The 13,865-nt window shown below is 41.2% G+C and overlaps 1 protein-coding gene across 1 annotated transcript in view; it reads left to right on the top strand.

The window, feature by feature from the left end:
• LOC100867214 (uncharacterized) overlaps positions 1 to 13,373 on the top strand; it is a 165,244-nt gene extending 151,871 nt beyond the window's left edge. Inside the window, exons 6-7 of the mRNA XM_086902468.1 lie at positions 7,794 to 8,164; positions 9,069 to 13,373. Coding sequence (XP_086758594.1) covers positions 7,794 to 8,164; positions 9,069 to 9,280 — 583 coding nt within the window. The 3' untranslated portion in view covers positions 9,281 to 13,373. The remainder of the gene's footprint in view (positions 1 to 7,793; positions 8,165 to 9,068) is intronic.
• Positions 13,374 to 13,865: the final 492 nt, after the last annotated feature.

Raw genomic sequence — 13,865 nt, 5'->3', positions numbered from 1 at the left:
TCTTCGATCGTCTTCGCTCTGTGAACAATCATTGGAAGAGGATACCATCCTTCCTTCCTTCCTTCCTTCGATCCCTCGCGCGATTCCTTTTGCCGCGTGTCTGGACATCGTCGACGAGATTTTCACACTCAACCGCTCCTTTATACGCGAGTGTCCATTCAACGTGCCTTTTTCCGCCCCTGACCTGTAGCTCCTGTCACGAGCGACCCCTTCTTCAACCCTTGTTGTTGAAGGGAGAGGAATCGAACGAACGTTCGTTTTGTCATTCTCTTAGTATCGGAATTCATTCGTATCGTTATACAAATTACAATCAATTTGTTGTAGGTTCATGAGGAAATATATTACAAGGATCGCGAGAAACTCCATTATATCCATTTTTTTCCTTCTTCCAGTCCAAATTTTTGAAATCGATAACCTACAGCTCGTACAAATCGACGTAGCCAACTGTGTGCAAATATCGAATCCAATTTTATAATATTCAATTTTAAAGGGAGGCAGGTTTAAAGATGAATATTTCCTCGATACGATAAAATTGAATTTAGCGCAACTTTCCGCTGAAAATTTTTAAAGGTTACACTTTTAAAAACAAAAATAATAATAATAATAATAATTTCGCAAGGAACGAAATCACTTTATCCTTATATACCTCGATATCCGGATATTATTATTTATTTTGACGGTAAAAGGGGAAACTTCCGTGAAAGCGGAATGATGCGGCGCGGAATCAAACGCGGTTTCCGATTCCGCCTGGTCACCTTGTATACGCCATCCCGACATCCGATGCCCGATAACGATATTACTTTTCGCGGATTCTCAGTTGGAATTTCTGCCCTGCACAAAGTGGAGTGGCCTTATCGTTGTAATATCCGCTCGTGGCGTGGGTCAACGCGTCGACGCGATCATCTCTCGAAACGGACCGTGTCGTAACTTTTCCCTTCCTTACCTCCCTCTCGTCGGGATTATCAGCCCTTCTCGAGAGGGAAGGATGGCAATTTTTATCGAATCAGACCTCCTGTGGACCTGTCTGTTCCTTCTCCTCCTTCGTCCAATTGGATTCGTTCGATACAATATCGCGATGCGTTGGAAATTATCGGCGAGCAGTGGAGCGAGATTTCATCTTGGAACGAACGAAATAAATTTCCACGTTTGTCTTGGAATGGCTGTTTAACTTTATAGGGCTATTGTAGAGATACACGTAAATTTCGATGATCTTTTCGATGAGATTTTGTTTGATTCCAAGTATCGATTAATTATGAATCGGTGAATGCAGAGAATTTATTCGCTCGATATTCAGAATCGATCGTTTCTCGTAGAGTTATTATTATAAAGTTAAGGTCTTTTTGATAGCGAGGTGGATATGATAAAATATCTCAACGTGGTTTTAATATCGGTAATATCGACCGGGATATATCCCTATATATCTTTTATTAAGATTCGAAACGTTTTATCTGAAAATTTGGGATAAAAAATTCCCGAGCATGGTAATATCGCATGATGTCATAGACGCTATGGATAAAATATTGCATCGTTTTAATATCGGCTATTGGAGATAGATATCCCGCGTATCTTTTATTAGGATATTTCGTCCGAAAATTTGGATTAAAAAAAAAAAAAAGAAATGTAACGAAACGTAACGAAACAATTTTCCTTGCCTTCCAAATTAAATATATATAAAAAAAAAAAAAAAAAAAACTTCTATCCAAATTACGGATTGGATAAAAGATACGGTAAATATCAAGTCCGTGATACTGCACGACGACGTACAAGGTGGTTGAGAAGAAAATAAAGAAGTATCTTTAATTCGACAATTGGATCTCGATTCGATAAACCGGAGAGTACGAGCGTTATCGAGACGAAAGAAAAAAGGGCGTATCGATCGAATAAATTTTTTTACCCCAAACTGCGGGGAATTGTTTCGACGAAGGGGAATAGAAACACAAGCTTGATACCTGGCCACTACCAGCTACACCCAACGACAATCGTAAAATACGTTGTTCCGGCTACGAAACTTTTAACCAAATTGGAACACCGTCCACTGGAATTTATTTTTTTTCCTTTTTTTTTTTTTTTTTTCTGTATTCCTTTCGATATATCAGGAGTATTTCGTATCCAACCTCTGTCGTTTCTGCACCATTTCTTTCTCTCTTTTTCTAGGTGGCTTTAAATATATCAATCTCATTCATTTCAATCTCAAGAATCGAACTTGGTCCATCTTGGATCAACAGTTTTTTCGCAATCGATTAGCCATATTTCATTTCCGAATAGCTTTTTGATTGAAGAATTCTATTTTAAAAAAATAATTTTAAAAATGGATCTCAACAACAACAATCTTCCTCCTCTTATTTTCTTGAACAATGTTCTACTTTTTTTCTGTACAAACGAAAACTCGTACGTTGAGCAGTTTCGAAGACGATCACCTGAAAATATTCCCGAAATTATTATTCTTCCCTTAGAGATCACACGAAAGATGGGATGAAATTCGGCAACGAAGGAACCAATAGGAATGTAACAATTTCACGTTGAGGACGAGCTCAACTTTACCGTCAAACCTCCCTATGTATTTTGTAACCGTGTTCCGAATATCAACCCTGTTTCGAGCACTTTCAGCTTTTCCTTTGTTAGAATGTTAACGACAAGCTAGCATGGCCACCACAGGTGCGACAGCTCATTGAAGAGAGAGAGAGAACCAGCTTTAGAAACGTTTCTATAGACGCCGGCTACCCGAACAATCGTCGCTCGACGATGAAAAAGAAGTATGTCGCCGCGGCCAGCTAGCCGAGGCCATATTGAATAATACTCGGTACAACGTCCTGGCTACCATTCAACCGAGTGACCCACTTCCCTTCTACCAAATCTGACGACCAGAAAAAAGATCCTTGCGCACGGATTATCGAGCGCGACGAATTTCGAACCGCCTTTTCCAACTCGTTTCCAACCCTTCCTTTCAACCTCTCTCTCTCTCTCTCTCGTATTTTCATCGATTTTTACTCGTCCCTTCGAGATCGCCACTTAAATCGAAACGATCGATGATACGCGTGTAATGCTCTTCGAGCCCCTCTCCACTTCTCGATTCCAACTTCAAAATGACTACTCGTCCAAATCTTCGTTCCAGTCAGATCCAGCCACTCCAACTACGGCGATTCAACTCGTTCTCGATACGCTTCTACCATTTTACCGGCAATGAATCGACGATATATATATATATAAGCGAGGAGAGAAGCGGATGAAAAACATCGTGATAAGAGAAAAATCGAGGAAGATGTCACGAGGAGGTTACGATGCTCCTCGTTCGAATCGATATATAACGTTGGATGGTGGCCAGCTTTTTTCAGGATATATATATATATATAAGAAGACCGATTACCGGAAACCGAGGATCAAGTTGTTCAAAGTGGTCGGATAGACTATGTCGAGGAGAGATCTTCTTTTGTTGGCTTCCTGGGAAATTGGATCGTTATTATTAGTTTATTTTAAAAATCTATCGCTGCGCGGAAATTGATCGATTAATAATTAAGGAACGGATACACTGGATAGACTTTAGCGCGTATAGAGAATAACCAAGTTAAGAGTTCCCACTGCTGAGAGATTGTGAAACGATTTCAGACGATCGACGACCTCTCTTAATCTACTGACCTGAATCTTTTCTTTCTAACGATCCACATCGTCGAGAACGGCTCGATCGAGAAACCATCGACAATCCCTATTGGCAGGCGCCTTCATCTTTCGAGGAAATTTCCGAGAGGCGACTTCTCTCAGAAAGCAAAGCGATCAAAGTCAAAGCGTAGTCAAGGGGGCGCGATTCTCTTTCGCGTTAATCTAATTTATTAAATTCTTGGCAAATAAACAAAGTTGAAATGTCAACAAGCGCACGCTGTAAATAAACAAAAAAAAAAAAAAAAAAAAAAGAAAAACAGAGGAACAAGCGAGCAGGGGTGGTGTAAACAAACAAGCAGGTTTTAAATATTCACACCAGCTGCTCCTTTCACGCGAATGTTTTTCCATTTTCGAGAACACATTTTATATAATGTAAAACGAAAGAGACCAAACAGCTTCCTTCTTTTGCGCGCAGAATGAAATTCAATTATTCGGTTTGAAAAAAAAGAGTCCTCCTCCTCCCTCCCTCCACCCCTCCGCAAATACTCACGGATTACGATTAATTATCATTAATTAACCGGGCTATGGGTACCGTCCTTTGACGATTCGGGAGGTTAAATTAAATATAACTTCCTCCCTTGTCGTCGAAAATACCAGTCAGTTTTTTCACCGAATTACCGCCTGTGTCGAGCGCGAACGCACTTCGGAATTCGAAATACGTTACGAAACACAGCGGAAAAACAATTTGGAATCGGCTGGAGAATCGGCAACTGCCACCACAGGTAATTCAGAATTTCATTGGGAAGAGGCGAGAATATCGGGAGTGGAACAAATTTTAATTATTCTACTCGTCGATTATTTATTTTTTACCTGGTAGATCTTCGATCGATCCAGTTTTAATCAATTTTCTTTCTTTCCGAGTACAAACAAGTTTGTTGCACGAAAGTTTGGAAAATCATTGTTGGAAATGACGCATCAATTCGAATCGATTAATATATCTTTTTTTTTTCGAAGAAGCAAAAGGAGTTATTAATTTGTTTAATTTAACTTAATGATCGTTTATCTCATTTCACCGGCAAATTAGACGCGTGAAATTTTTAAAACAACTTGAAAAACGGATACACAATTGATAATAAAATAATATTGTAAATTAAACGATGAATTAATTTCGAACGGTTTTACGGATCAATCGAAATTTCAATTCGAATTAACGAGTATAATCAATTCCATCTCGTTTTGCTCTCCAACCCAACGATCCTTCCAACTTTTTTAATTCATCGATTCAGCCGGTTTTCGATACACCAAAAACAAACAATTCTACGAAACGGCGACTTTTATTATTATTATTATTATTATTATTTTATTGAAAACGAGAGAAGAAAAGCACAAGGTGTAAACGTGATTTCGTTTCGATGCGCAACAGTTTGGCTCGATCGCAGTGTCGGGCCGCGTAAACAGATCGATTAAGCGTTTAAACGCGAACGCCTTCACGATTGATCGAAAATATATTTACGAAAACGGCGTTATTATATCCGAATTTGCAAATTTCGCAATCGTTGACAATTTTAAAATTATGGAGGGGTATAAATTGGTCGGCCTGCGCGGCGAAAATTACGAGAGATCGAAGGGTTTTTTCTCCTCGAATCGAGAATTGGCGATCGCACCGCAATCGTGGAGATATAAGGGATAAGAGAAATGGAGGGGATGGAATGGAATTTCGTGTCGTAATCTCGTTGAACATCTGTGGAAAGTGTTGAAACATGTTTGAATGTTTTGAAATACAACATCGCGTGCATAGATAATTCGAAATATTGGAAAGCGTGCGTCGCGATAATTAAATAAGGAAGCAGATCAAACGAATCAAGTTAGAAAAGTTAGGAGAGAATTTTTCTTTTCGAAATTACAGAAGACAATATTGATCGTTCACGCATATCGTACAAATATTTAATATCGTAATTAAGACATTTTCAAATTTGCAGTTTATTTAACTTAATTTCGTTGTTTATTTTTCTATCATTAATTCCCGGTCGAATCTCGATGATAACAAAGTAATGTAAAATGTATTATTTTAACAAATTTTCTTCCGTTAAATAAATCGCCCTCCCTTTTTTGTTCCGCCTCCAACAGAAAATAGCAAACACGGAAGCCTAACGATCCCCCGCACAACCCGCTAAAACTCCATTGTCGGCGATAGCTCGTATTTCCAAGCAAAATGCAAAATTATCGTCCCTCCGAAGACTTTTCCACGGCTGGAGCTCTCCCTCTCCTTGCCCTCCACGGTTTAATGTGGACGGCAATTAAGACGTGAGGATAAGATTATCAGCGTTGCAACGGCGGAAGCGTTAAAAATTACAACGCGGGGGGAGGGAGGCGGGCGGCGTAATTAAAGGGAAACTGGGTCAACCGGGTGGATAAATCGGCTGGACGAAACAATTCTCGCCCGAAAACGAGGAGGGATGCGTGAAAATTTCGACTGTTTTCCTCGCTCGCTCGTAACATTTTCGCCAGAGAGATGGGAATTAAGATGATTCAATTTCGACGAAATTGTTGGTAATTCCTTTTCACTTGTTGTTGCTTGTTGCCGTTCTCCTCTTTTTGCTCGGGTGTTGTACAATGATCGGTGATGAGGGTTGGGTGAAAAATAATATTCCCGGACACTGGTAGTAGTAAATATTAATTATCGCGAGACAAGATGTATCATATGACATTAATATATTTTCATATTAACGAGAAAATTGCACTCTATTTTCCTTCGCGTTTCTTTTTGAAATATTAGGTCGTTACGTGTACTGTTCAATTTCGATGAAATAAGATGTATCGAATTAATTCGTTCAAACTTTGATATTAATTTTAAACACTCATCCTCTCTAATTTTATTTTTCTTTAGAACCGTTGACGAAAATAATTATATTTAAGAAGGCTTAATTGAGAACTCGATCGATTTCGTCTGCAACAAGGGAATATTTATCTTCGAATCTCGGGATGTTTGGCCTCCTCCTCGTCAATGCGAGTCACAAAGCTTATATAATCAAAGTCAACACTGACTATGCGAACGTTCATTTTCGAATCGAGAAAATCGCATTGATCCTGAGGAGATCTTCATCATTCAGGTTTCTTTGCTCTCGCCTGCTCAAAAGCCAGCAAAATGCCCGTTATTTTATTTTCTCGATTCGAGAACGAACGATTCGGGACAAACAAGAGACAAAAAATTGATCCATCACCGTCCCGAAACGAATTTAAAATAATATAGCATACATCGATCACCACATTCATCGTCCTTTTAACGCTTCAAACACGAGCGCAAAATTGGTCGGGGAGTCGTGAATCAAACCCTAATATCGTACCCATCACTACGGTGGAAAGAGGCGAGATTGGACTGTCTACTTCCCGATGAGGAGTAGAACTCTCCTCGACGATTCCACTCGCTCGCAAAGACCCAACATCCAATACCGAGAAACACGAGAAGAAGAGGGAAAATTCGAGTTCGAGAAGGACGGCGAAAGCCAGGGATGAATAAGTTTCGGTTTGTGAAACGGTAGTCGATCCACTCTCCCTCCTCCCCTTCCCCTGTCTCTTTTTTCCTCGCCGGCCACCGACTCTACTAGGCTAGCTCTCTCTCTCTCTCTCTCGTCGCGTACGTAGACACGGCAACCGTAAATCAACTCTCGAAATTGTTTTCGAGTGGCGTGCGCCACGTCCGCTTCGGTAAACCGGGATGTCTAGAAATTCGAGTAACGGCGTGGACGAACGATAACACACGGATAACTTTTCATCGAGCGAGGGAGGAAGCGATGGGGAGTGGAGTGGGGGGATTCCCCCTCTACGAGCGAGATACGATCCCGCTTGTTTGAATAGATTTCACGCGGATAAAAGAAGTTTGCGGCTGGGATACGGATTTTCTTCCGCAAATCGGGTATAAAATGCTGAACCCGTAGAATTTTCGCGCAACGAAATTGTCGAAGTTGTCGGATCGAGATGTGATTCGTTCTCTCTCTCTCTCTCTCTCTCTCTCTTGTTGTTATCAGAATGACGGTATTATTGTTATTATTATTATTATTATTATTATTATTATTATTACATTATTATTACGTTTATGCAAAAGATGTTCTTTGGGGAAAGGGAAAAATTTAAATTAAAATAATCAAGGGAAAAAAATGGGTAAAAATGAAAATTTATCTCGATCGATATTTGATTTGAAGGTATTGGACGACGACGGGGAACGGTCAAATGGTGACCGAGGTTCCACGGGACAACAAGGCGGCGATCATGGACAGCATCGCCTCGTCGTACGCGTTGCAGAGGCCGAGGTTCGCCGCGACTACTCCCCCGAAGCTCGCGAAACTCGACGGCAAAAGCGGAGGCTGGCCTTATTACCAGAAGTACAAGCAGCAGGCGGAGGCGCAAAAGGCGCAAATCTTCGAGGACATCCAAAGGAAAATGGCGAACGCGACGAGCGGGAACAGCATAGGGATCCATTCGTGGAATTCGAGCGACACGGCGGGCCAACGGCAGCACAGGCTCAGGATGAAACATCATCGGCTGACGTCCAAGGGGAAACGGTTGAGGACGCGTAAGTGGGGGGAGGGAAGCTTTGTGTACATCTCGGTCTCGGGGTAGTTTTTATCGCCCATTCTTCGTCGATCGTTGAAAAGCGCGATGACATTGTTCGCGCGGACAATGAAGGGCCAAACAGTTGATGCGATCTTCTCATTCATGGAAATTAATGGTGAAACAGAACGGCACGGAGATATTTTCCACGCAAATGATCAAAGGAATGTCCTCTTCTTGCCTCTTCCTCCATTCAGAGGAACCAAGCTTTTGTTAGCTCGGGACCACGTCGATTATCCTTTTTATCCCTCCTTTCGTTTTATTCCCTTCCCGTTGGATAAACATTGTACGTCGCTCAATTTCGTTTCTTTTTTTTTTTTTTCTTTTCTTTTTTTTCTTCTGTCTTTAACCTTGTTGCGATCATTCGGCTGTTTCAAAAATTGGCGTCGTTCGTTGCGTTTTCTACTTGACAAGTTTCGTAAAGTTTATCGTCGAAAGAAATCAATTTTTCCGTAAGTAGTTTCGTAAGTTAATAAATTCAATTCACTTTTGAGAATAATAAATAAAAGATAAGTTTCAATTAGATATTAATGTATAAAATATCAAAATCATTCCGAATCAAAATTTCATAATTCGAATGTGCAACCCATTAAATTCCCCAAAAAAATAAAACTTTGTCCAAGATCGACTCTACTTTGAAAAAATAAATTAAAGTAAAATAGCAAATAAAGTAGTTATTCGATCCAAGACGGGATCCAAAAATGTAATCGCGATCATCATATCGATTTTCAATCTTCTCCGTGAGAATCAATTATCAAAATTTCATAAAAAAAAAAAAAAAACGTAATTCGAATGCGCAAGTTTGGAGAAAAAGTAAAACGTTTCGACGGGGAAATCGATAACCGTGCCATGTTCCATGATTCCAGGCCCGCCGAGGGACTGCAAGGTGGGAGAGTGGGGCCCGTGGAGCGCGTGCAGTCGTAGCTGCGGGGTAGGTGAGACGCAGAGGACGCGGAAGATCACGATAAAACCGCGGCGCGGCGGATCATCGTGTCCACCGCTGAAGGAGACCAAGTGGTGCGGAAGCGCGAGCCCCTGCACCGACGGCAAATCCATCCTGGACAGCTATCAATGGTAGTCGTGGTGAAACGATCCCGCCAACGACGTACGCGTCGACTCGAGATGATTTACCCCGAACGATCTGAAAGAAGTGGGAGGATTGAGAGGGGGGCCCAGCATGGGGCTCGGCCTGGGGGATATACCTAGGCGAACACGGGCGGATCGTTGCCCGCTGGATTGCGTCGATAAAACGTCTATCGTAGTCGTAGCGCCAAAGATTTCGCGGGGGTGGGGACGCGTCGATATTAACGAATCGACGATCGATCGAGAATTGGATTTTTCATCATTCGTTCGACAGTTTCGTTATACGTATCGTGAAATTGATTGTTATTTATCTCTTCTTAAGGCTGGAGACCATTTTTCTGCGATGAATCGCGATCTTTTTTTCTTTTCTTTTTTTAAGTAAGTTGAATAAGTTGAAGGATTTTTCAAGGAAGAGATATTGCGCTGAAGATTGGCCTACAAGTCGAGTAATTTCGTACGACCTCGTTCGTGATCGTTGATCGAATTGAGAGCGATTTAGGAAAGTATTTGAACATTTTTTGTAAAGGAAAATCGGAGGACTCCTTATCTAACGCGTTAGATTGCGAATTTTTATGCAAATACATATTTTTCATAATACTCTTCGTGTTAAAATTTTTACACGATTATAATATTAAAATTATCCACGTTTTGCAAAATACTACGTAATTTTACCTATTAGTTGAATATTCGAACTCGTTCTGAACTCGCACAAAAATTCGCAGTCTACTAATGATCTAAATATCTAAAAAATTCCCCTATAAATTAATAACACCCTAGAATTGCATCAGTAGAAAAACGATTCTCCTCTAACCACCGTTCAAACGCTTTCCCTGTACATATTTTTCGCGTAAAACGTTCTTTCGGCGAGAGGAAGGCACGAGTCGAGTGTAAAAACGACGACACGACGAACGAGGGATCGTTGGGGATCGTAGAATGCCGCTTTTCAACGCTCCTCGATCGATCGCCAATCGACATCGCGATTCTCCTTGCGCGATATTTCTTGTTACCGACCGAGCAAACTCTCGTATCGTCCGCCGATCGAGCTTCCACTTCTTTCTTCCATCTCGAGTTGTACTTACGGACAAGTCCGCCGGTGTTGTGTTGGCGCACCATCTCAATTTGGACACCGTGAAAAAGTGGGGACGAAGAGGAGGAAGGAACAAAGTTCCCCCCCTCCTTCTTGCACGGTTTATTCATCGTGCTCGAACGATCGGAAAGACGAGAAACTTTGTCGCAGAGAACGCGAGAATTCGAGCCGGTTCACGAATTATCAAGCTAGGAATAAAGCGAATTTCGAAGCGATCCGCTCGAAGACTCGAGATACGAGTGTCCACGAGGGAGAAAAAAAGGAGGAGAAAAGGAAGGGGAAATTAAGGAGGAGGGAGGAGAGGAAGGAAGTGGAAGAGAGTTTTGCCGAAGGTTCGAAAAATTGCCGACAATTCCCCGGGGCCGTGGCGTTGAACGCAATTAGCCGACGACCGATCGGTTGCACGAATAGCGAGAAACGCCTCTCGTCTCGATTCGAGTGTGTGCGCATGCATGGACGAGTTTACGCGTGTGTGCGTGTCGTGTACGTGTGTATATGTGTATACGTGTGACGAATGAAGAAGAGAGAGTGGATGAGAAAGTTTGGTCCGTGGAAAATCCAACGGGTGGTTCGCGTGTCGATCGACGGTCTTAAGGAGGCTTAAGTCCCCGTTTCCCTGGATATCTTTTCATCCGCAACTAGCTTTGCATTTCTTCGGTAACTCGTGTCCCGGGACGCGCGTGTTTTCGACCTGAGAAACTTTATTGATTCTTACGCCAGTGTCTGTAAGTTCGGGTCGGGGGATTTGGAGAATTACGGAGGTGCGTTTTTTCTTTTTTTTTTTTAAGAGAGAAAAAGAGAGGAAGAGGAGAAAAAGAAGTTTTGCAAAAAAACGTGAGCGGTTAGAATCGCCGAATTTATAGACACAAGTGTACGCTGCTTCTACGGTTCTATTAACCTTTTAACCGAGTGCACTCCTCGTTCGAGTGGTGTTCGCGTTTTTATTCGAGGAATTTATCGATCGGGCGGCCTCCTTTCCCACGTTTCCACGTGGGATAGAAATTCCGTGAAAATTTGAAGATAACTTCGAAGAATTGTTAGTTATTTGAGAGTTATTTTTCGCCGGTGGACACTGCGTTGAGAACGAGAGGTTACTCCGAAAGAAATATCATCATTTGCGAAAATTTTCGTCTCTCGAGAACGATTATTGAAAATTTTATTCACGAATAATATATATTCGTCGTATTATTTAATTTAACTCGATTTCTTCATAGTTGTTCATCGTTGTAGTGTAATGTAGTCACACGGTTAAAGGGTTAAAAAAAAAAGTGTTTCCTCCCGAGAAATCGATATCGACGCAAGAAAGAGATGCTCGTCCCACCCCTGTCGAATCTACGTGAGATTCACAAAGAGGGGAAGAACAAAGAGAAAATGATTTCGATTTTCCCGCGAAAATGATCTTTCCCTTCGCTCGTCAAGTGCTAACTCGTTCTCGTGTGGCGTAAATAAGCGAAATTTTTACAAAGGCTAAAAGAAAAAGAGAGAGAGAGAGAGAGAAAGAGAGAAAAGAAAAGAAAAAAAAAGAAAAAAAGATATCATCAGGTACGTCTTAGGTGAGTGTATTATATATTTAGGCGTAAATTTAACGATAATAATTAACAACTAACGTTTAATCGTAATTCGTTAATTAATAGGCTCTTGATTATTAATGGCGCCCGTGAAGGGGTGCACGCAACGGCTTGTCCTCCTCGCGTATATTGTAATGTTTAACGTAACGAGCAACGCTGCAATTAAGCGGCGAATTGTCCGTCGAGGGACATGCTTGTCGTGCGTGGTCAAGTGTCGTTTCGAGTAATTAAGAACGATTGAAGGAGGGAGGGGTGGGGAAAAAGGGTTCGTTTCGACCGCACGAGAGGGTGCGCTCGTTCGTAATTTTTTTGATCGACGCATTTGTTCGAGCAACGCGGATTCTCAAATTCTTAGGAGAAATCGTTTCGATTAATTGATTCGAATTGGAAAAAAAAAAAAAGAAAGAAGACGAAGAAGAAGAAGAAAAATGGCGGGAAGAGAATCAATCAATATAGAGAGAGTACAAAAAAAAAAAAAAGAAAAGAAAAGAAACAGTGTCGAGATTTTGTAGCAAAATTCGACTACGGACGGTGTTACGATTCGCGAAATAAACAGAGGGGAAACATTTTCGCGAGCTTAATCCACGGAACGAGAAAGTTGTTCGGTGGATCGTGAAATTTCTCACGGTACAATGCGTGCCGATAGAAACACCGTTGAAAAAGAGAGAGAGAGGGCCTTTTCATTTCACAAACCTGTTAAAGAAGAAGAAGAAGAAGAAGAAGAAGAAGAAGAAGAAGAAGAAGAAGAAGAAGGACCAAGCCGTCGCAGTTTTAGCAGCATTAAGGATGAACGTTTTATAAACTAAACGCTCGAGGGGACGCTTTCTTAACGAAAGTTTTCAACGACAAGGGGAGAGAGAAGGAGCAGTTGTACTTTGCCTAAGAAATAAAAGCGCGAGATAACAAGGAGAGAGAGGAGGATGTTACCAAAGAGACGCCCGTATAAATGTGTATCTTATCCTTTCCCACTGTATTTCCTTCCTTCCTTCCTTCCTTCCACCCCTTTTACGTTTCCCTTGAAAAACTTTTCCCCTTGAATCTTTCGATTCGAAGCTATACTTAATTACGACGTACTTCGTGTTCTATTTCCCTTCCTCCTCTCGTGCCCACGCATACGCTTCTTCCTCTCTTTCTCTCTTCTCCCTGAACGGTTCACGGAAGACAATGACAAATCAATGAGAGGGAGCGACTAAGGTAAGGTAAAGGAGGATGATTCTGTACAAGTCACTGTGCATTCTAGCCTCTAAGGATCTAGCCGATAGGATTAGCCGTTAAGCAAGGGGAAAAAAAAAAACATGTAGCAATGTATAACACATAAGTTTATATTACATAATAAAAATCTGTCGATAAAATCCGTTCGAACGATATTTTTCACTTGTGACGTATGATGAATGGTATTCGTATTCGTAATAAAGTAGCTACTATTTCAGGAATGTACGTGTACAATTTTCCTATCCTCCCCCATATATGCTTTTACAAACGAGTAGAAGAAGAAAAATTTCTGTCTTCTCCAGATTTAACAACAGATTTTACAACAACCCCGACAAGTCAGTCCAACATTCCACAGTGAAAGAAATTTTACAGAATTTTCTTCGACCTATTCGATCGAAAATCAATCCATTTATTTCGAACTTATACTCTCACTTTCCTCTAATCTCCCTTTCAAAATGAAATTCACTCCTTATTTATTCTACTATCCTAGAAAAATAATGCAATGATCCACATTCGGAGAAACAGCCATCGACTCCTAGAAAAATTAGCAAATAAAGCGAAACCTCATATATCTCTTTCTCTCTCTCTCTCTCTTACTCTCTCTGTTAACGATCCGATCCCTCTTCGCAACCCAACCGACAATATTAATAATCGTCCCGACGGAGCAATTCCGCAGTCGGGAGGGAGAGCTGGCAGCGTTGGTTGTTATCACG

The sequence above is a fragment of the Apis florea genome, unplaced genomic scaffold (assembly GCF_048593485.1).
Source record: "Apis florea isolate Af1SG1 unplaced genomic scaffold, ASM4859348v1 contig_2272_pilon, whole genome shotgun sequence".
In the NCBI taxonomy this organism is placed as follows: Eukaryota; Metazoa; Arthropoda; class Insecta; order Hymenoptera; family Apidae; genus Apis; species Apis florea.
Note: the sequence above shows the minus strand (reverse complement) of the source record. Positions and strands in the feature narration are given on the sequence as shown.